This window comes from Branchiostoma lanceolatum, chromosome 2, assembly GCF_035083965.1.
Source record: "Branchiostoma lanceolatum isolate klBraLanc5 chromosome 2, klBraLanc5.hap2, whole genome shotgun sequence".
Taxonomy (NCBI): Eukaryota; Metazoa; Chordata; class Leptocardii; order Amphioxiformes; family Branchiostomatidae; genus Branchiostoma; species Branchiostoma lanceolatum.
Genome location: NC_089723.1, coordinates 36,485,755 through 36,506,450, shown reverse-complemented (window position 1 = coordinate 36,506,450; position 20,696 = coordinate 36,485,755). Strand labels below are relative to the sequence as shown.

At 38.7% G+C, this 20,696-nt stretch overlaps 1 protein-coding gene and 1 long non-coding RNA gene across 5 annotated transcripts in view; both read right to left on the bottom strand.

The window, feature by feature from the left end:
- LOC136428903 (ankyrin repeat and death domain-containing protein 1A-like) overlaps positions 1 to 20,696 on the bottom strand; it is a 44,217-nt gene that overhangs the window by 10,933 nt on the left and 12,588 nt on the right. Inside the window, exons 1-11 of one of the 4 annotated variants that reach the window (XM_066418725.1) lie at positions 18,056 to 18,674; positions 16,670 to 16,773; positions 16,057 to 16,155; positions 8,983 to 9,081; positions 7,121 to 7,225; positions 6,000 to 6,098; positions 3,213 to 3,311; positions 2,488 to 2,586; positions 1,952 to 2,017; positions 1,094 to 1,192; positions 105 to 203 (exon numbers count right to left, since the gene is read on the bottom strand). In XM_066418725.1, coding sequence (XP_066274822.1) covers positions 105 to 203; positions 1,094 to 1,192; positions 1,952 to 2,017; positions 2,488 to 2,586; positions 3,213 to 3,311; positions 6,000 to 6,098; positions 7,121 to 7,225; positions 8,983 to 9,081; positions 16,057 to 16,155; positions 16,670 to 16,773; positions 18,056 to 18,311 — 1,224 coding nt within the window. In that variant the 5' untranslated portion in view covers positions 18,312 to 18,674. Of the gene's footprint in view, positions 1 to 104; positions 204 to 1,093; positions 1,193 to 1,951; positions 2,018 to 2,487; positions 2,587 to 3,212; positions 3,312 to 5,999; positions 6,099 to 7,120; positions 7,226 to 8,982; positions 9,082 to 16,056; positions 16,156 to 16,669; positions 16,774 to 18,055; positions 18,675 to 20,696 lie in introns of those variants that run through there. The other 3 variants (XM_066418726.1, XM_066418728.1, XM_066418727.1) reach the window with 3 other exon arrangements.
- Positions 13,622 to 15,428, bottom strand: LOC136428902 (uncharacterized). The gene is made up of 2 exons (XR_010754669.1): positions 14,481 to 15,428; positions 13,622 to 13,996 (listed from the first exon to the last, which is right to left on the bottom strand). It is a non-coding gene; the product is annotated as an uncharacterized lncRNA (long non-coding RNA).

Below are 20,696 nucleotides of genomic sequence, written 5' to 3'. Positions count from 1 at the left end.
TCTTCCCACTGATCCCCGACGACAGGGAATGAACCATCAATGTTACATGTTCATCCTTCTTTGAAGGTGATGTACTATATATTCTGTATGCATTGGGTACTCACAGCGTTGATGGCGTTGATGTCACACCCAGACTCAATCAGTAGCCTGCAAACGTCGTACCAATTGGACTGGGCTGCCAAGTGGAGGGGGGTCATGTGGTGCTGCAAAGTGGAAGAAATTGCGATCAATACCGTGTCCTGACTAGGGTTCAATTCTAGGTCCTGCAGTGGATAGGGTTCAATCCTATGTCCTGGATAGGGTTCAATTCTATGTCCTGGATAGGGTTCAATTCTATGTCCTGGATAGGGTTCAATTCTATGTCCTGGACAGGGTTCAATTCTATGTCCTGGATAGGGTTCAATCCTATGTCCTGCAGTAGATACATGTAGGGTTCAATTCTATGTCCTGGATAGGGTTCAATTCTATGTCCTGGATAGGGTTCAATTCTATGTCCTGCAGTAGATAGGGTTCAATTCTATGTCCTGGATAGGGTTCAATTCTATGTCCTGGATAGGGTTCAATTCTATGTCCTGGATAGGGTTCAATTCTATGTTCTGGACAGGGTTCAATTCTATGTCCTGGATAGGGTTCAATCCTATGTCCTGCAGTAGATACATGTAGGGTTCAATTCTATGTCCTGGATAGGGTTCAATTCTATGTCCTGGATAGGGTTCAATTCTATGTCCTGCAGTAGATAGGGTTCAATTCTATGTCCTGGATAGGGTTCAATTCTATGTCCTGGATAGGGTTCAATTCTATGTTCTGGACAGGGTTCAATTCTATGTCCTGGATAAGGTACATTCTATGTCCTGGATAGGGTTCAATTCTATGTCTTGGATAGGCTTCAATTCTATGTTCTGATGATATTAGTATGATAATAAGTATTAAAGATTAAGTACAGTATCAATTTACTTAAAATACTTAATTACATGACTTTGTATTAACCTTCTCCCTGCTTGAGTAACTTTTGCATCAAATTTGTATTGGTTGTAGGTTTAGGCAGCACTGACAAAGTTAGAATACTTTCAAGTATCAAAATAAATGTACTCACATGGTTCATTGAGTCCACATCAGCTCCGTAGTCGATGAGGATTTTGGAGACTCGTGGATGGCCGTTCTGAGCTGCCATGTGCAGGGGGCTGACTTCTTTCTGTGCTCGTCAAAGCAGAAGTTTGGAACAGTTAGCTTGGTTTATTTTTCACAATAGTTAAAGATGACCAGTCCACCGCACCCCTACACCTTCAATAAGTCCTTCAGCAACACCAACACCAGGACATAGTCTCCTTAGCAGGATCTACACGTCAGGCTTGTTTGAAGCTTAATGTACAGTGAAATACTGACAAATACTCTAATGTGGTAAGCCTTCCTAAGGCTCTAGGAGTCAGGCTTTTTTGGCTTATATACAAATCATGTATAATGTGCTTTTTTTTCCGAAGGCACATCAGATCTTCGCACTTGCATTCTTGAGAGCCACCTCTCAAGTCTGTACAAAGGTGGCCCACAGGAAACCAATTACAATTTGTACTGACATGACTTTAGAAATAAAAGCACATTTTAAGCCAAAACAAAATCCTGACTCATAGACCCTACTAAAAGGAGCCTAACCGCAATAGAGCACTCTGATTGGTCAGTACTTCATTGTACATTATTCATCAATTTTTACCATATAGTGCACACCTTCAACAAAGAAGCACAGTGACTGTTGAACCCACATCCTTTCAGTTTCACACTAAGTGCTGAGTTTCCTATTATCGGTTAGTAAGTTTTCGCTGTTTAAGACTTGCTGCAACTGTTAGAGGTTGAAAGCCACGACCACACCCTGTGTTAAGAATTAAGTACACAAAACCAACACTGTGAATGCACCCGGTGGAAAAAAAACAATAAAGCCCGTTTCTTTGGTGGGACATACTTTCACATCTACGGGCTTTTGGCCCGGCACAAATTCTCTCTTTGGATGGGCTCCAGGCTTACATTTCTGAAAGGAAGGTAATTACAGCATTTTAATGCATGCAGTCTATTATTATAACCTACTAGACTCAATTACCATTAGCAATCACAAACTAACAAGTGGGGAAAGATAAAACAAATTGAAGCAATCTGCTATCATCTCATAATAGATGTTTTTTTGCATGTCAAAGTTATCTGTTGTTTACAACATATTACTAATCGAACTCAACACAAGTTTTTGATCTTGTTTGTTATAAAATATAGTAACAGAATCCTCAATTCTACCAAATACAGATCCCGATCGGAGTCTCTGTTGACAGAGATCATGGTCAGGATCTGCTGACAGTACCACCAACAATTTTACCAGATTCTGCCAGTACAATCAGCAATTCTACCAGTCGAAAAATAAAAACAAACTTCTACAACATTTTGATAGATTTAAGGAACTCTTTTAACTTGTAGATTGTTACCATAGCCTCAATAACATCCTTAACTCACGTGGGCATCTGCATTAACATCAGCGTTGTTGTCCAAGAGTATCTCAGCGATATCGATCCAGCCCTCTTCTGCGGACAGATGGAGCGGCGTCTTGCCATCCTGGGGAAACCATTGATGTTTTACTGTTATCTACTTGTTGCATACACAAGATGGTTATAGATTGGCTGTTACACACCGCTGGAAGCTTTAGTGTGCGGGGTTAATCCTAAGTAATGTTATACATCAAGCCTGGTCTCAATAACAACTCAAGGGACTGAGGAGTAATGGTTGGTGAAGGGGAGTGGTTACTGAAGACAAATGGTTTGGTTGGCAAAAAACACACTAAAAAGGCAATACATTTTCATAATAATGATTATACAACTTAATTTTGATATGGCTAATGACTGTGCTGTTATCTACTTATTGCATAAACAAAATGGCTATAGATTGTGTGCGCACTGCTGGAAGCCTTAGTGTGTCGCATTATTCCAAAGCTATCTGCAGATCAGTGTAGTGGAAAGGCTGATTCATCATGTACACGTAAGTTGTTGCTAGTAGTATGATGTTTGGAATCCTGTTCCTGTTTACCTCTGTGTACAGACATTTTGTTTTCTGTGCATCTGTCTGTTTGTTTGTTTGCTTGTGTGTCGGTAGTTATTTGAATGCAGTAGTGTGGAAGTTTTTTTCACAGAGGGATGAGATTTTTGATTTCCTGTTTGAGTTGTCATAATTATGATTATAGTTACCTTGTCTCTTTCATTGACCTCTGCCCCAGCCTGAATTATCTTTGTCAGGACCTCGGGATGGCCGTTCTTGGAGGCGTAGTGGACAGCTGTGCTTCCATCCTGGGGGAAATACAGTATCTAACTTCGTAAGGTGGTCTTGAGACAAGTAATAGAATCTAAATCCTTAGGCAAAGTAGTGGGCAACCTCACGCCAACTGCACACACTCATGCCATATTTTTAGAAAAGACACTGTAGCCACATGTTCCCATTTAGAACTTTATTCAAGCCAGCATCCCGACTAGTTTCGCCTTGTGTGTGGCTTTCTCGATGGCTTAGGCTCAAATGAGAAAGTACAGCATGTCCTGTCTTATAGGCTTAGGCTCGAAAGAAGAATCTGAATTCAAATCACTATAGCTGGCAGGCCCCAATGTTGTGTCCTTGGGAAAGGCACTTAACACCTATTTCCTCACTTTACTTAGGTGAAAAATTGAGTACTTAGGTTTTATCAGGGACGTCCTCTCAGATGGGACGTAAAGCCAAATGGCCCCATGTATGGGGTGACCCACACCTTGAGCATGTTAAAGATCCCCTGGTCTTACACAATTTTTACTTACTGTACAAAACCGGCATGCTACAGGGTGGTTTGTGTTAAACAAACATATTTCATCTTTGGTTGCTACTTTTTTGCTGTTGATTTGGACTACGTTATAAACATAGAATGTACCTGGTACATATCTGTGTAAAATGCCTAAAGAATGAATATTGGGTTTGATTTGATAAGAAGAAAAACGTCACAGTACAGAATGATAACTGTTTCAGCACTAAGGGCAGAGCCATGGCGGGAATGCTTTTACAGAGGTAGATAGAAAAAAAAAAACCTTGCCATTGGTTCCACAATGTACCAAACTGCTATTGGAATACTGTTGCATTAAGATGTACAAGGTTGAGCACCATCTTTGCTTTCTTTAAGATCTAGATGTAATGTCGAGGAATCACTTGTAAGATGTGGCCTTACAGAATCAAAGGTTTTCTTTAACTTCCTCCCGGCTGTCTAACCTAGTTGTAACCAATGCACATTTGGTGCCAAAAGGGTACTTCGGCAGGGAGAAGCTTTAGGGTAAATTGCACAACCAGTTCAAATGAGGCCATCCTGGCATATTCAGCTAAAGCTACGGGGGCGTCAGCTGAAGCATTTCCATCATAGTTCTGCCCTTGGTGCTGAAGCATGTATCATTCTATACTGTGATTTTTTTCTTCTTATCATATCAAAACCAGTGTACCGCCCTTTAACGTTTACTCCTGCATCCCTGTTAGAATCCTGTATACAGAATGATAACTGTTTCAGCACTAAGGGCAGAACCATGGTGGGAATGCTTTTACAGAGGTAGATAGAAAAAAAACAACTTGCAATTGGTTCCACAATGTACCAAACTGCAATTCGAATACTGTTGCATTAAGATGTACAAGGTTGAGCACCATCTTTGCTTTCGTTAAGATCTAGATGTAATGTTGAACGATCACTTGTAAGATGTCTAGCCTAGTTGTAACCAATGCACATTTGGTGCCAAAAGGGTACTTCAGCAGGGAGACGCTTTAGGGTAAATTGCACAACCAGTTCAAATGAGGCCATCCTGGTACATTCAGTGAAAGCTACAGAGGGCATTTCCTCAATGGCTCTGCCCTTGGTGCTGGAACATTTATCATTGTACACTCCTGATGTTTTTCATCTTATCATATCAAATCCAACATACTCCCCAATTCCTGTCCTGTTCAAGTTGGAAGCCATATTACATATCAAAGGCTTCAGAGGAGAAGCTTAAGGTTAAATCTCAAAACAAGGCGGCAGATATTCAATTCAAATGAGGCCATCCTGACACATTCAGCTAAAGCTACGGGGGCTTCAGCTGAAGCATTTCCAACATAGTTTTGCCCTTTGTGCTGAAATATGTATCATTCTATACTGTGATATTTTCTTCTTATGAAATCAAATTTAGTGGACTTCCCTTTTAAGTTTACTCCTGGATTCTTGTTTCGGTCAAGCTAAAAGCCATGATATTACATATTAAAGGCTTCAGAGGACAAGCTTAAAGGTTAAATCTTAAAACAAGGCAGTTAACCAAATTCAATTGAGGCCATCCTGACACATTCAGGTAAAACTATGGAGGGCTTTAACTGAAGCATTTCAAACAGGGTTTTGTCCTTGGTGCTAAAATCATTATCATGCTATATATATACTGTGATATTTTCTGCTTATCGAATCAAACCCAGCGTACCTCCATTTAAGCTTTACTCCTGGATTCGTTTCGTTTAAGCTAAAAGCCATATTACATATCAAAGGCTTCCTATCAAAACATAGCAGATAACCAATTCAAGTAAGGCCATCCTTGCATATTCAGCTAGAGCTAGAGAGTTGAACAGTTCCTCCCTTTTAAGTTCACTCCTTGATTCCTGTCCCGTTCAAGCTAAAAGCCATCTTACATATCAAAGGGTTCGTAGGCTGCCTGCCTCTTATCCCACAGCATGACTAAGGCACCCGTAAAGGTCGGGTGTTATCCGTCTCCCATTAGAAGGCAGTGAGAAAGTACTGTAAATGCAAAAAAATTTCGCGATGGTTTTATGTTATATGTTATTAGCAGTTTTCGCGGCAACCCTTTCCCCGCAAACTTAAAACCACCGCACACAATTTTGTCCAGCACTGTAGCAGTATGTGACTGTAGCGCTGACGCGAACTCAAAACCACCGCGAACACTCTATTTACTCCTTAACGCGAAATAAAAACCATGCAAACTTAAATGGATCTACAGTACCTTGGATCTGGCATTGACGTCACACCCGGCGCCGATAAGGTACTCCACAGGCTCCAGCTTACCGTGCTCCGCGCCGATGTGGAATGCTGTCTTGCCGTTCTGCATGAAACAGAGCTCAAATTCATATTTTGGACTAAGACTAGGATATGTATCAGACCATCGCATTAGTGCACCTAACTTAAAGATTTAGGTGCATAACATGATAGTTTTGCATAACAAATCCTAATTACACACCTTTTACTGCCTCTCATCATACTCAAAGCTTGAATTTGAAATTCTATAGCTGGTCAAAATTTTAAACAGGTAATACAACAAAGGTTTTATCATTCTTCTGACACTTAAATGTCAGCAATATACTGTATACTAGTGTACAGTAGCACCTTTACATATTTAATCCTACACAAATGATCTAGGTACACAGCTGTAATTTTAGATGCAAAGAAGTCCATATGCACCCTGTATTTTAAGTATGGATAAATGTATTGGACTGCAGCATGATCAAAAGTTAATCATCCTTATGAAGGGTAAGGAAACTTTCTTTACTTTTTTGTCCGTATAACCAACCATTAAGTCAATGTTGCCCAATGTTGTTATCTTCTACACTCTGATAGTTTTTGAAATGCCATGCCCAGTCTGTAAACTCCCCCGGGAGGATTGTGCCTAATTGGTTGATTGTCATGATCAGGGCTAACTGCACTTATCCTGTTCAAATCATTAATAAAATCTAAATCCCTAGACTAGACTAGAATGTTACTAGACTGCAAATAGAACCAGCTAATCTTTGAACTGTTATATATGCACCGAGATATTTTGGAACAGAAATATTCGGGTCTTACATAGAAGACAGAGGGCCCCTGACACAAGACACTCATGCAACAGAGGAGACCTCCCCAAGTACAAGTACAAGCTAGTTATCTCCAAGTGCTGTTAAACTGGCTCTACAATCCAGATACAGATAATGAAAACTTATCTCACATTAACTTTTGGTGAAAGACTAGTTGGAATGAATATTAATGCATTATGATATGGATAGAGATAATAAAAACTACAACCCTATCTCACAGGAAACTTTGGCGAAAGAGTAATAAAGAATGAATAGTAATACGGAGGTCCCTTCCTACCTTATCCTTCCCATTGAGGTCGAAACTCTCCAGATCCTCCAGGATGAACTGTATGACGTCCACATGGCCGTTCTGTGCCGCGCAGTGGAGGATGTTTAGCCCTTGCTGCAATGACAAAGAAAAACAAATCATTAAAAAAATTCAAAAATCCATTAATACTGATACAAACCAAAAAATCTGATTCAAACCAATACAAATCTAAGACAAACTCCAATCCAAGAGTAAACTTTAAATTGAATGCTGTAATAAAACAATTTTAAAGAAGGCATTTTCTTCAAGGCAGAGTCCAGGAGAAAAACTTGTATATGACTGTACTACCTCTATAAACCTGAGTGTACTACAAGGGATAAACCTGGGGATAAAGGGATAAAGCTGTGATTTCCCTGGTAAAATAAAATAAGATGAAATGAAATGGTCCTAAGGCGTATTTTTCTATGCATATTTCCAGTTAGCATACTTTTTTAAAGATCCAAAAACCAATTGATGAAATTGGTGTGGCCTATCAACAACAGCCAACAGTCCAGTTCTACATATAATAAATGGTTCTATTTGATTTCAGCTGTCAACAGAAAGCCAAAAATTGGTTTTGTAGACAATTTATCATGATCATAGACAACAGGATAGTACCAACAAATTAATGTGAATTTTTAAGTGCATTTGCTGAAGATTAAAAAGATTCTGAAACAGTAAAATATATGGGCAGCCATTTGCAATCATCATCATTTGCAATTGAAAAGTCCTAGAAACTTGAAACAGTTCCAATGGAATCCTGAATGCTTCCTGGCAATGATGATGATTGCATCTGATTAGAGACAATTTGAGCTTCATAATGACAGTCTTTAAACAGAAAGACATCAACTCCACTGGAAATGTCTTCAAAGCCTAGAGAGGTGTAATTACAACTGCTATTAGGTTAACCACTTAAGGCTGTGTCAAGCTGGTTTTCTCTAATTAGTATTCATGTCAAGCTTGCACTCAAGCTACTTTGGTTTTGTTCTAAAAGTAACTTTGATTGCATTTGATGTAAATAACTTTTGTTTGGGGTTTTCCCCCCAGGGCTCATTGAAAATTGCCAGTTGGCGACAGGATTTCTCCTGGTTGAATAAACAAATAGATAAACGAACTAACAAGCACTGCTTGACAAAGAAAAGTGTTTTAACTTATCTGGAAAGACTCAGAGCATTTGAGGCAGTTGTACTCAAATACAATCCCTTTTAGCTAAAATCCTACAGTGAGTATAGTCATTTTAAGTTATAGGGTTATATGGTAATCCTGTCATTCACCTTAGTCAGGCAAATCCTCTTACAGTTGACTTTGCTACTGGGGTGTTTTAGAGTTCAAGGTGAGTTTAACATGTCACCAGACGCATTATTCATGTCTTTCCAGTTTGGTGAACACACACACTGAGGTTTGAAAATTGATACAAATTGATAACAGGAGCTGTTTCAGCACTAGGGACAGCACCAACTTGAAAGATTGTAAGGTCTCTTGTGGTTAGTGTTGTTGATTTGATTTGAAGGTTCTGGGTTAGAATCACTGCCAGGCGCCGTTGGTGTGTTCTTTGGAAAGGCACTTAACACCTACATGTAGTTCCTCACTCCTCCCAGGTGAAAATGAGTGTTGGTTAGGGATGTCCTTTTGGACTGGACATGAAGGTCCTATACATCAGAGGAACATGTCTGAGGATTGGCACACCTCATGCATATTAAATAACCCACCAAACTTATGGAAAAGATTAGATGATCCATCCTGGTGTAAGTGGATTTAAGCTTAGTCTACTTCTGGGCTGATAGTCACCTATCATGTCCATCATTCCACAACTGTGGTTATCACAATAAATGAAGAGAAGGTTTCGTAATTACCTTGTTTTCACAAGTAGCGTTGGCGCCGGAGAAGACCAGTGCTCCAACGGTGTTTCTGTAGCCAAACCAGGCTGCCCACAGAAGCGCCGTCATTCCGTACTGAAACAGAAGAAGAACAACTTTATTCACTTTATTGTACGACAATGGTATCAAGTCTTTCCTATATATGTAACATGTTATTGTAGCATAGCAATATGGATACTTCAACACAGCAAAATGTCAGACTATCCCCATGTAAAGCATTCTATTTTAAGAGTAACAAGGAAGCCCAAAGGGGCGTAATGCATGGGCACAGAGCATAATAGCCTTGTAACTTAAAGTATCATGGCACAGAAGCAAAAAATGCAGTTATTTCCTATTTGGGAATCGGTTTCCTAGGAACTGCTGCTGAAAAACATGCCTTTTGAATCGCCCCCACCCTTGTAAATGTTGAGTACAAAGTACTCAGAATTCATCACACCAAGTTTCATGTTTTTACCACAATCATTGTACCAATATTTTGTACCAACCGACTATCAAGCAAATGTGTCTTGAATTCCGTGAAGTTGAGAACTAAATTGTATTGCTTTGATCTGATTGTTTTCAAGAGACTGGTGAAAAGATCCTCAACAAACATATCTCATGCGTGAAGTATTCCCAGACAGTCCATTAAAGGGGTCTTAAATGCCAATCACCCGATAAGGGTGGTAAAAAGTAGGTCTACCGTTTCATCGAAAACTATGATAAAAGGATCCTTTTGAGTCTTTATCTGTCCCGGGGGACCGATAGCACGTTCGCAGGTGATTCGTATTCGTTAATAGCAACTCTAATGTCTTTTTAACTCTTCAGACAAAAGATAACTTTACACACAGCCGGTTACCGTTCCCCGCTGAAATGGCACGCGGGTCTCTAAGGGACTGTTGTGACCCGTGTTTCTTAACTCCGATTACAAGTGATAAAATCTTTTCATGCGAAATAATATTCCTACAGTCCGCCGTCACTTTTCATTGTCTATGTCAAGGACGAATTCGCAGAGTTTGTGTGTGAGGAATTTAGAAGAGCCTTTGCCATGTTGTAGAGTAGGCTGGCAATTATAACAGCTTGAGCAACCATCCTTGTAAGCTTAATGCACGTTGCTCCCAGGCAGGCGCATCATGACGGGGCCTAATGGAAGCACCACGGCTGCTGAACACCAGGAAAGAAATCAAGGAGCAACTGAATGTATAAGATAACAGCCATTAGTATTTCGAAATTACCGTCTCGCACCACTAACCCCCAAGGTACAACAGCCTGGTGAAAATAAAGTAGGGATGAAAATGTCAGAGCAATTTGATAGTCTGCGATAACATTATTCTTCTGTGTGATCATGACTCAGTTATTTTTTTTTCTTGTTATTTTTCTGTTGAGTGGGGGGGCTTGAAAAGAAACATTTTTTTTTTAAATTTCTTAAATTTTATATGTATATAAAGCAATGCTTCCCAAATCCATCCATAATTATTATAGTACTAATAGGAATAGGTATTAAGCTTAACTTGTTGTAGTGGTTGCCATATATTATCAACTTTGAACCAAAACATCAACAGATGAGTATTGAATTAATCTACTTCATGTTGATTTTTTGATGAGTATTGAATTAATCTTTTTTATGTTGATTTTCCAATCTAGCAATTTTTTAAAAATTCCATTAACCAAGAAATTAAATTGGTGTGGCCTAAAATCTGGTCTATGTAGACAGGTGGTCACTATAGACATTTATAGGATTCTCAATGCTTGTGTCAATGGGAAAATTATCTAAGGCCACACCAATTTAATTTCTTGGTTAATGGATTTTCATTTTCCAAAAAAAAAATTTTAGAAGAAAAAAAAATCATGAAAACAGAAGGCTGGCCTTTAAATTCATAAGTGCATAAACAATGTATGCAGAGCATCAGATAAAGGTCAAAAAAAAATTGGGGGGGGGGGGGAATCGTTTACCAAGAAATTAAATTGGTGTGGCCAAATGGACCACCAAAAAGTGGTCACAAAGGCCAGGTTGTCCTTATGTAGAGGTCACTTGTACAGGTTCAAGCCTTAGATGGTTGTGCCTCTCTACTGAAAAATCCTCAGTACATGATTGTGATGAAATATTAAACAAAGTACATGAATCTTTGATCCATCCTGAATTTGTATCTCCCATAGAAATAATGACATTTGTAAATAGTGTAAATTATAAATTACTAGAAACTATTCTTAGAAATAAGCAATCTAGCTTGTATCTAATCATGAATGTCTCTGATTTGTTTTAGTTTTACCTAGGCCTGTTTCTCTGAATTCTCTGGGCCCTTGAATACGTGGACAGATATACATGCACATGTATGTAGCATGAACTCCCTGATGTATTCTACATTCTGTGATCCCCTTTTTATGCCAGAGACAACACCGATCATTACATGCATATCTAACACATGCATACATCTTTCGCTGTTTCGACCAGCCACAAGAAGGATAGTCTGCCTCTTCTCCTTGAAAGACAGCTTCAGTATTCCATGCGCAGTGTTGCAGAAGCTGCCTGCCTGTATCTAATCTTAGACTAGTGGTTTTCAGACTTGAGACGCTATCAGTGAACATCAGTTTCCACAACATCCGACTCAACTGCAAGGGCACGCTTGTCTGACCGCCCATGTAATTTAGGCCTTATTATCTCACTAGTTTCACAGTATCTAAGTTTTTGCATCGGTTCCTCACTTGAATACAGAGTATAAATGGATTATACCTGATACGAACTACGATAGAACCTCAAAATATATATTCCTGCACGAACAATTCCTGCATTATCATCAGTGAACATCAGCATCCTGAGTGTCCGACTGAACGGCAAGGGCATGCTTGTCTGACTGCCCATGTAATTTAGGCATTCTCACATTGGGTTCCTCACTTGAATACAGAATCTCAATGGATCATGACTGATACAAACTACGACAGAACCTCAAACATATATTCCTCCACAAACAATTCCTGCATTATCATAAAATACTGTCAGATTCACAATGCATGCACATATGATAGAAACTCAATATACCGGTATTACAAAAGTATATTTGAACGTAGTAACTTAGAGGTTGAACCCATTACGTTTTGAAATATTGTCTGATTCTCAATGTATGCATATCTGATATATGTACGTACAATCTTTGATAGAAACTCACAATATATTGCACAACTGTATCTTTGAAAAAAGTAACTTTGCAGTTGAACCCATTAGGTTTTGATATACTGTATGCCTACCAGGCATATCTCAAACATTATGAGACGAGTCGCTATGGGGTCTCCTAAAATTATGACCTGTCTTTTCAAAGCCGTCATATGAAAGATTATGCTAATCTTGTCTGAGATACCATTACCTTGGAATAATCCACGGCCTTTCAAAGCGCACAGTATTTATTACTCTATCGGATCACATGTGATCTTGAACACACCGATTGTGATAAAATGTGACACGGGAGACTTGTTGAAAGGGCGATTAAGGCTGGGAAATCTATAATCAATTGTGTGGCCTTAGGCTTATCGGCTCAAGTCTGCCTGGCACTGAACATAAAACTTTACAGTATAATGTCCACAGACTAGATTTAGATCTTATAATATTGAAGCTTTGCTAATAAAATGGTAACGTGGCAAATTCACCTTTCTGTTAAGCATCGGGTGTTGACTTACTTTACTACAATATGTTAAGTATTACAGGATGTCGAGTTTTGAACAATGTCAGGCACTATAATATACTAGTATGTGAACCAGAGAAGTCATTGAATATTTGTCATCATTATCATCATCATCATCAGTTCTTTTTCTCTCTGTATTGTCACCACGTATATTATAACAAGACCCGAAGGCCACTTGAAGGTTATTGGTTAAAATTAAAGTCCTCCCCGCACCAGACGGTGCATAATGCGGCGCCCATCTCCATTTCGGTAGCCCTGCACTACAAAAAAAGACATTCTTGTTTTTTCTTGTTTTTTCTTTGTTGAAGAAAAATTATCTTCCAGAAAGAAAATTATTCTGTGTGCAAGAATAAGAACGAATAAGGAAATGTCAGTGAGGACGTAACAAATATAAACTTTTTCTTAGAATATTTTTCTCTGACCAAGTTGTTTTTTCTCACACATATCGACTAGAAACCTCGAAATAAATTTTCTTGTTGTTATGATTCTTCTATGGCACAGAATTTTTATCTAAGATATGATAAATTCAGAGAAAAATATTCTAAGAAAAAGTTTATATTTGTTACGTCCTCACTGACATTTCCTTATTTCTTCTGTCCTCAAGAATAAATTTCTTACACTTAGAATGAGTTTCTTGCACTAAGAGTGAGGTTCTTGAAATAGGAATACCTTTCTGTCCTCAAGAATGAATTTCTTACATCTAGAATGAGTTTCTTCCACTGAGAGCAAGGTTCTTGAAATAGGAATACCTTTCTGACCTCAAGAATGAATTTCTTACACCTAGAATGAGTTTCTTCCACTGAGAGTGAGGTTCTTGTAATAGGAATACCTTTCTGTCCTCAAGAATGAATTTCTTACACCTAGAATGAGTTTCTTGCACTAAGAGTGAGGCTCTTGTTGTAGGAATACCTTTCTGTCCTCAAGAATAAATTCCTTAAACCTAGAAACAGTTTCTTGAACTAAGATGGGGGTCTTGAATCAAGAATACCATTTAATAAATCAATGATAATATAATGTAAACATGTTCCAATCATATTTATTATTATTGATCTAATTGTTTAATACACAGTTTTGGATTTTTCTTTCTAACGCCCATTCATAACCAAGGATTGCAAAGATTAACCAGTTTGCAATACAATTGTTTCGATAAATGTTTCACATTTGATGCTGTGATAAAAGCACATTTTCTCTGTGCTCATACAAATAACTAATTGTCCTTCTAAAATTGTCAGTTCTGCAGTGTTGTAGCTGTCCTTCTTATAATCAATGACTTGTTATTGTTGAAAGATTTTCCAAACTTGAGACGGGGGCATCTTCTTTGGTCCAACAGGTTTCCAAGTCTAGAAAAACACACAAAAACAGATGACGATGACTGTCATTTTCCTACATCGCCCCCCTCCCCCTTATACATGCATGGGGATGGGGGCTTGTGCATTTGCTTGAAAATGTTATACTTATACTTTTTTAGTACCTTGTAGGTATATGTATTACTGCACTTAACGTACATGTTCTGCAATTACTGGTTGGCATGCAACCACAAACACAACAAAGGTTTCTAAGCCTAGAAAAATACACAAAGACTTATATAGTGACTGTCTTTTTCCTATATCGCCCCCCTCCCCCATATACATGCATGGGGATGGGGGCTTGTGCATTTGCTTGAAAATGTTATACTTATACTTTTTAGTACCTTGTAGGTTTTACTGCACTAAACGTACATGTTCTGCAATTACTGGTTGGCTGCATCATGCAACCACAAACACAAAACTTAGAGTATCTACTTGGGAAATAAGTTATTTTCATGCAAGACAGGCTATAACATACCTGGAGCATATCTGTTGATGGCGTTGGCCTGAGGAAGCATTTTGGAACTTAAAACAAGTCATCTACGTTGTGTAGTGAGTCCCACATGATACCAAAAAGTGTCCTCATGAAACTAGCCGCATCTTTCCCTAGTATTGTAAGATCTAAAGCGCACATCAAGCAAATGCAGCCGGAGCCCAAACTCAACGGTCCACATTCAAACATTACAGCAAAGGATGATGGGAGTATTGAATTAGCATAATTTATTTTCTTATTACAAGAAAAACAATAATTATCTTCTTGAACTTTACAATGTTAAGAAAATAAAGGAAATCATGCAAATTCGAACTTTCATTTCACTTTCCATCTTTAGATAACACAGAAAAGCAGGAGTCATCTTTCTTTAACTTTGTGGAAAAGGAATTCGAACAGAAAAACACTTGGGAATTACTTGTTTTACAGTTTCTTGATTTTCTCATTTTTCTTAACTGTATTTGGTCAAGAAAATAACTGTATTTGGCCAAGAAAATCCTTACATCTTCTTAGATATTACTAAGAATTGCAAGAATCATATTTCTCAGACTTCCTAAATTAAGAAAACAAGAAATGTCAAGAATTTTTTCCTAGTGAAATGAAAGTCTAAAGAAAAATTCATGTATGGCAAGAATAAAAATCTTAAGAGTGGATTCTGTAAAATACCCCATTTGACCAAACAAGAAGCAAATATTGTGTGAAGAATAAGGAAGAAAGATTGACTAGCATTTCTAGAATATTCTTGCTGATAAAAAATCATACTAGAAATCCTATCTTCACCTAAGAAAAACAAGAATAAAACTCTTAATGTAAGATCTAACATTCAAAGGTTTTGCGTAAGGTTTCTTGATTTTCTTGAAATTCTTTATGGAAGAAAATCATTCTCTCAATAAGAAAAATGAAGAAAACAAGAAAAATAAGAAAAAGCATTTTTGGTAGTGTGGGCCACACAACTTTATCACTACAGCAGAGGGCTAGTCCACTGGTAGTGGTGTGTGTTTAACTACATGTAACCATTCCTCAAATGCTGTCAGTGCTAAGCAGAGAAAGCAGTATGTACCATTTTTAAAGTCTTTGGTATGACCCGGCCGGGGTTCGAACTCACGACCTACCGTATGCAAGGCGAGCACTCTATCCACTAGGCCATTGCACCGATCACTTGAAGGTTATGGGTTACATCAGAATAGGACTGAAACATGTGCAGCATCTTTAAAACTATAGATCTCTCTCTAAGTCAGAAATGTCACAATTGAGACAAATTCAACTCATCACTGAGAGGGAGGACTACATGTAGGTGACCCAAAAGTAGAAGCAGACCCGGTTACAGGTTCTGAATTCTGAATGTGGGAAATTATAGGAGAGGGGCATATTGTTTCAAAAGTTACTCTGCCTTGCATGTTACCCCTTATCCATCTCTAGTTTGAAAGCTACATCTAGACCAGATTCCTGGTGATTTGGCTTTCATATAAATTAGAATAATGCAGGAACTAGCATTTTCTTTGTCTGAAATAGCAAAAAAATTAATCTATTATGTAGTTTTTTTATAGTGAAATGAAAGTTTTACCTTGTCTTCCCCATCAATGTTAGCGTCATGGCTGGAAAGCATCTTGACAATCTCTGTGTTGCCATTTCCAGCTGCCCAGTGAAGGGCAGTTCTGTCAACCTGGAATGACATTCTCAGCATGTTCAAGAGTACTATACAGTACAATCATGTGTGTTTGCATAGATGGCATTCTTTTCTTGTGGTTACAAAACTGTAAGAAATACTCTATCCAAGACAATGACGGTCTTTATGTTACGTATGCTCCCAATGACCATGTTTCCAATGATTCAACAATTAAATACCTACTTAAGCCAATTCATCTGCAATTTTACACAAATTTGATCATGTGTTGATCACATGATCAATGTTAATTACCAGTCATTGATTACACTGAAATCGATAGATATTTCTTATACATAATTCAGTATACCTGCAATAGGAACAAAAAAATGTCACATTGGGACAATGATCAGGACATGAACATTGTATTGTGGGCAAGACACTGTAGATTACATTGTCACAGTGTCTCTTCTTGGTTTTCTTTCCACTTTAAATAATATATTGAGTTGAATGATTTCAAAGTTTCATTGAAAAAATATGATATACATGTATAAATTCATTTAGTAGATCTAACCTGATTCCCAGCATTGACGTTGACCCCCGAGGACAGCAGCGCCTGAACCCGTTTGATGTCATTCTTTCTGGCCGCCTGGTGAAGCTCCTTCTCCTGTCGGGTCACTGAAAGGTCAAAGGGCAAAGGTTTTAAGCAAAAAACTACTGCAAGGTCAAAGGTTATATGTCATAAACTACTGCAAGGCTAGAGGTCAAATGTTAAAAGTAAAAACCAACTACAAGGTCGAAGGTTGAAGGTTATAGGTCACGGACCACTAGCAGCACTACCCAATCTTACTGGTGGTTACCGACTATGATTAGAATGCAATGAATAGCAGTAACTATTGGAGAAACAGTTTGCCGGGTCGATATCTTGTATCACCTGTACTGCCTTTAGAATGGGCAGCCATGCACAGGTGTGTCGTTTACATTCTATTCTCGTCCAACGTAAGCCCTGTAAAACAAAATGTCACTTTATGGGATTCTATGATCCTTTGAAGTACATGTATACTTGAAGTTGCCCTAACCCCACTCTGTGACTGCATATATACTTACGCTCGTAAGCACATATGTTCAGACGTTTTGATGTGACAGCTGCATTCAAAAGCTTGTTTGGGTGCTAAAAAGCTGTAATAGAGCACTGTGAGCACAGGTGGCTTGTGAAGCAAGGAATGTGATAAGTGTACATGTATTACTCGGGTCCATATTTTGTATAAGAAAGGATTTGTATAATCTTAGGGATCGGTTTTCTTATAATTATTGCTAATTGTTAAACTTGAAGTTAAACTTAAACTTTAAATGAAGACTACAATATGTTTGTTAAGAACAGTTTTTAAGTTAAAGAAATGTTCTTAACCAGCATATTGTAGTCTTCATTTACTTTAAACCATCAATTAAGGTAGTTTTCAAGGCATAAACAATAAAACATTACACTAACATTGCTTCACCACGCTTATAGACAGAACACTCAGATTGTTATGATAACACATTCAAGCATTCCTTCACCAGTAATGTGTTCAGTGGCAGAGAAGCAGCAGTGTGTGACCATGAGCGCAAACAATTGAGCCATTCTGTTCAACCATAAACCGGGGGAAATTTGGCAGTGCATCAACAAAAGCGTTGACCTGACGTGCTGTCTACCTTCATCGCCCGCAGGCAATTTTGCGCAAACTCACGTGCGATCGGCGATTAGTTGTAAATGAGGTTTGGGATGGTGGCATGGAGTGTGTGTTTTGGGGCAGGGTAGGGAATTACAATATTACACGTAGCTTTGAACAGGATCAGCTAACGTAACAGGATGATATAGGCTTGACTGGGGGTCATATTGGTGTTTCTTACAATGCAAACAATGCCATATATGGTTGATTACATTTTGCACAACGTGCATCATACTAGTATTAATGCATACTTGAGTCAGCTTCTTCTTCGGTCTTCCCTTCCTTCTTCCAGAACAGCCACATGCTGTTATCCGGCCCCGACGTGATATTCTTGCGCACTCTTCCCCATGATTTCTGTTTGGGCGGCCTCACGGGAACGGGCATAACTGGTCGGCGTCCAGGGTCATTGCCAGGTTGATAAGGGTGATTCTCGTCTCCAGACCTCAGCAAATTATCGGTCTTCCACTTGAGAATCTCATCGTTGCTGCTTCCAGGGGGTGCAGACATCTTGTAAATCTCCGATTGGACCAAACGTATCTTTCGGCACAGATCCAATGTAGACTTCAGAGGACAATTGCATATGAATTCGAAGCTAGTTCTTCCACGATTTTTTAAGCAACAAAATAATGCATATCCACGATGCTTCTTCTGTATTTTACGATTTGACAAAAAGTATGTCTGTGAGGCGCAGTTCCAATGTACACCACATGTACACAGTCAGAGGACAATTGCAAGTGAAATCGAAGCTACATGTAGCTCTTCTCAGAGTTTTTAAGCTACACAATGATGCATGTCCATTAAGTTCAATCTACTGCGATGACAGAAACAAGTAGGAAATTAGGCGTCCATCGCTCATTCGCTTCCTCTTTGGTAATTACATCCTGCAAAGGACATAGGTTATGAGATATCTTCCCCCAGTATGGTATGAACCTAGTCAATAAGTCATAACATATCATGATTACAATTTATACCACACATGGGATACATGTAGTTTAATCTCAGTGTTACACAAGAGCAGTGCTTTCTCCAGCTTTCAATTTTTTTCTGTCCCATTCATTGCTTGGGAGCCGATTTTTTAAATTTTCATTCTTGACTTTGTCATTTTAAGCTTAAGAAAATACATTTTCATCAGTTTTATCTCATGAAATTGATATTTTTGGGACAGAAGGGGTTGAATTTTTTCCGTCCCAACAAGCAAATTTCCATCCAGGGACGAAAGGACGGGTCCTGGAGACAGCCCAGCACACGAGTAAACGTTTTATATGTGTAACACTGTACATGATTTATTGCTATGTCAGGCATAATCAGGTGTCTTTGATTGGACTACACTGAGTTGAGGAATAGATGATTTATCATGCATTGATATATTCTACACAGAAAATGAGTTCCTGCACGGAAATTACTACAAGCTACCAATTAATGCCGCATAACGTCTTCTAGTGTGCTGCAGATAATTATATGGTGCATGAAATAGACTGCACTTTTAGAAGGCATTACGTTTGCAAACTGGTCGCTATGATATGATAACATGTTGAAAGTTATCCATCTGATGATTTAATCCCTAAAATCCAAGACAATTGATTAACAGATAGTGTTTCCCACAATTTGCCTAGCAACAACATACATGTCCCTAATCCTGTTGTGTTTATCACAGCACACTTCAGTCAGCTATCATTTCATTCATTGTACCCAAACAAAATACAAGAATGTTATCACTGAGACAGACGCCATTATGAATCAAGGTCATCAAATATCGTACCTTAATCCTCAGGCCTCGCAAACAATAACTGACAAAACTGGGTGTTTAAATGATCTGAAAAAAGTGAATGCCCCTTCTGAGAGTTTAGCTCAAATTACCTACGGAAACAATATGGCTGCCATACCGGTTGGACTGGTAGCAGGGACATTGTTATTGACAGGGGGTCCACATGTACCTATAGGGTACAGGCTTGTCATTTGCATGCTTAACAACCTGTGACTGTCAACATACATGTATATCACTTCTGTGCATTGAGCACTTTTGTGCACTCAAATTTGGTGCTGTGCGTGCACCTTTTTTGACTCCGAGTGCACGGGTGGACCAGGATATTTGTGCTGTACACAATATTCTTGACATATAATTGTCTGAAAACATAATTTATGTTTGTTGTACATGTATAGCCTGGGTGCCATCTTATTACTACCGGGGCTCCTACACTTGCTACAAAGGGTAGCGAATGCAGGAGCCCCGGTAGTACTCTCCGGATAGCACCCAGGCTAGTACAATTTTTATGATACTTGATTAAAAGTTAAATTAAATATGATTAATAGTTAAAAGAATTTTAGGTTTAAGTTCTGAAACTGACATTCTACATTACAACTTGATCTTATGTTGACTGAATGTGCACCTAAATCTTTAGGTTTAGGGTGCACCTATTACCCAAAATGGATTTTGAGCCCTGATATACCAAGTGTAGCGCAATATCTTCACAACAATGATTCAACTACCTGTCACTAATCTCTCAAACATTTTTTAGTCTTGTCAGCCACTGAATGTATTAGATACATATTTCATTCTTGTCAGCCATTGAATATATTAAGCACATTAAACTCATCTTGCTCCAAAATCAATACATCAATAGCTACAATAAAGTTATCTTTGCTAAGAAATCAATAACGGAGGTCAACCACAACAGAACCGGGCTCCTTTGACAAATGCCGAGACCGCAGGTGCGGTCGTCGTGTTTGCGGCATGGAAACAATTATCGTTGACATTCCGCGACCTGCAGTGTCCGAACATCTTGTCACTGTATAACGCGGCCCCATTCGTAGCACCGTGCCTCATTTGTAGCGCAATTTTCCCCGCTGTGCAGACGGAGCGCCGCTGTGAAATCACCGGCCCAGATGCTCGCG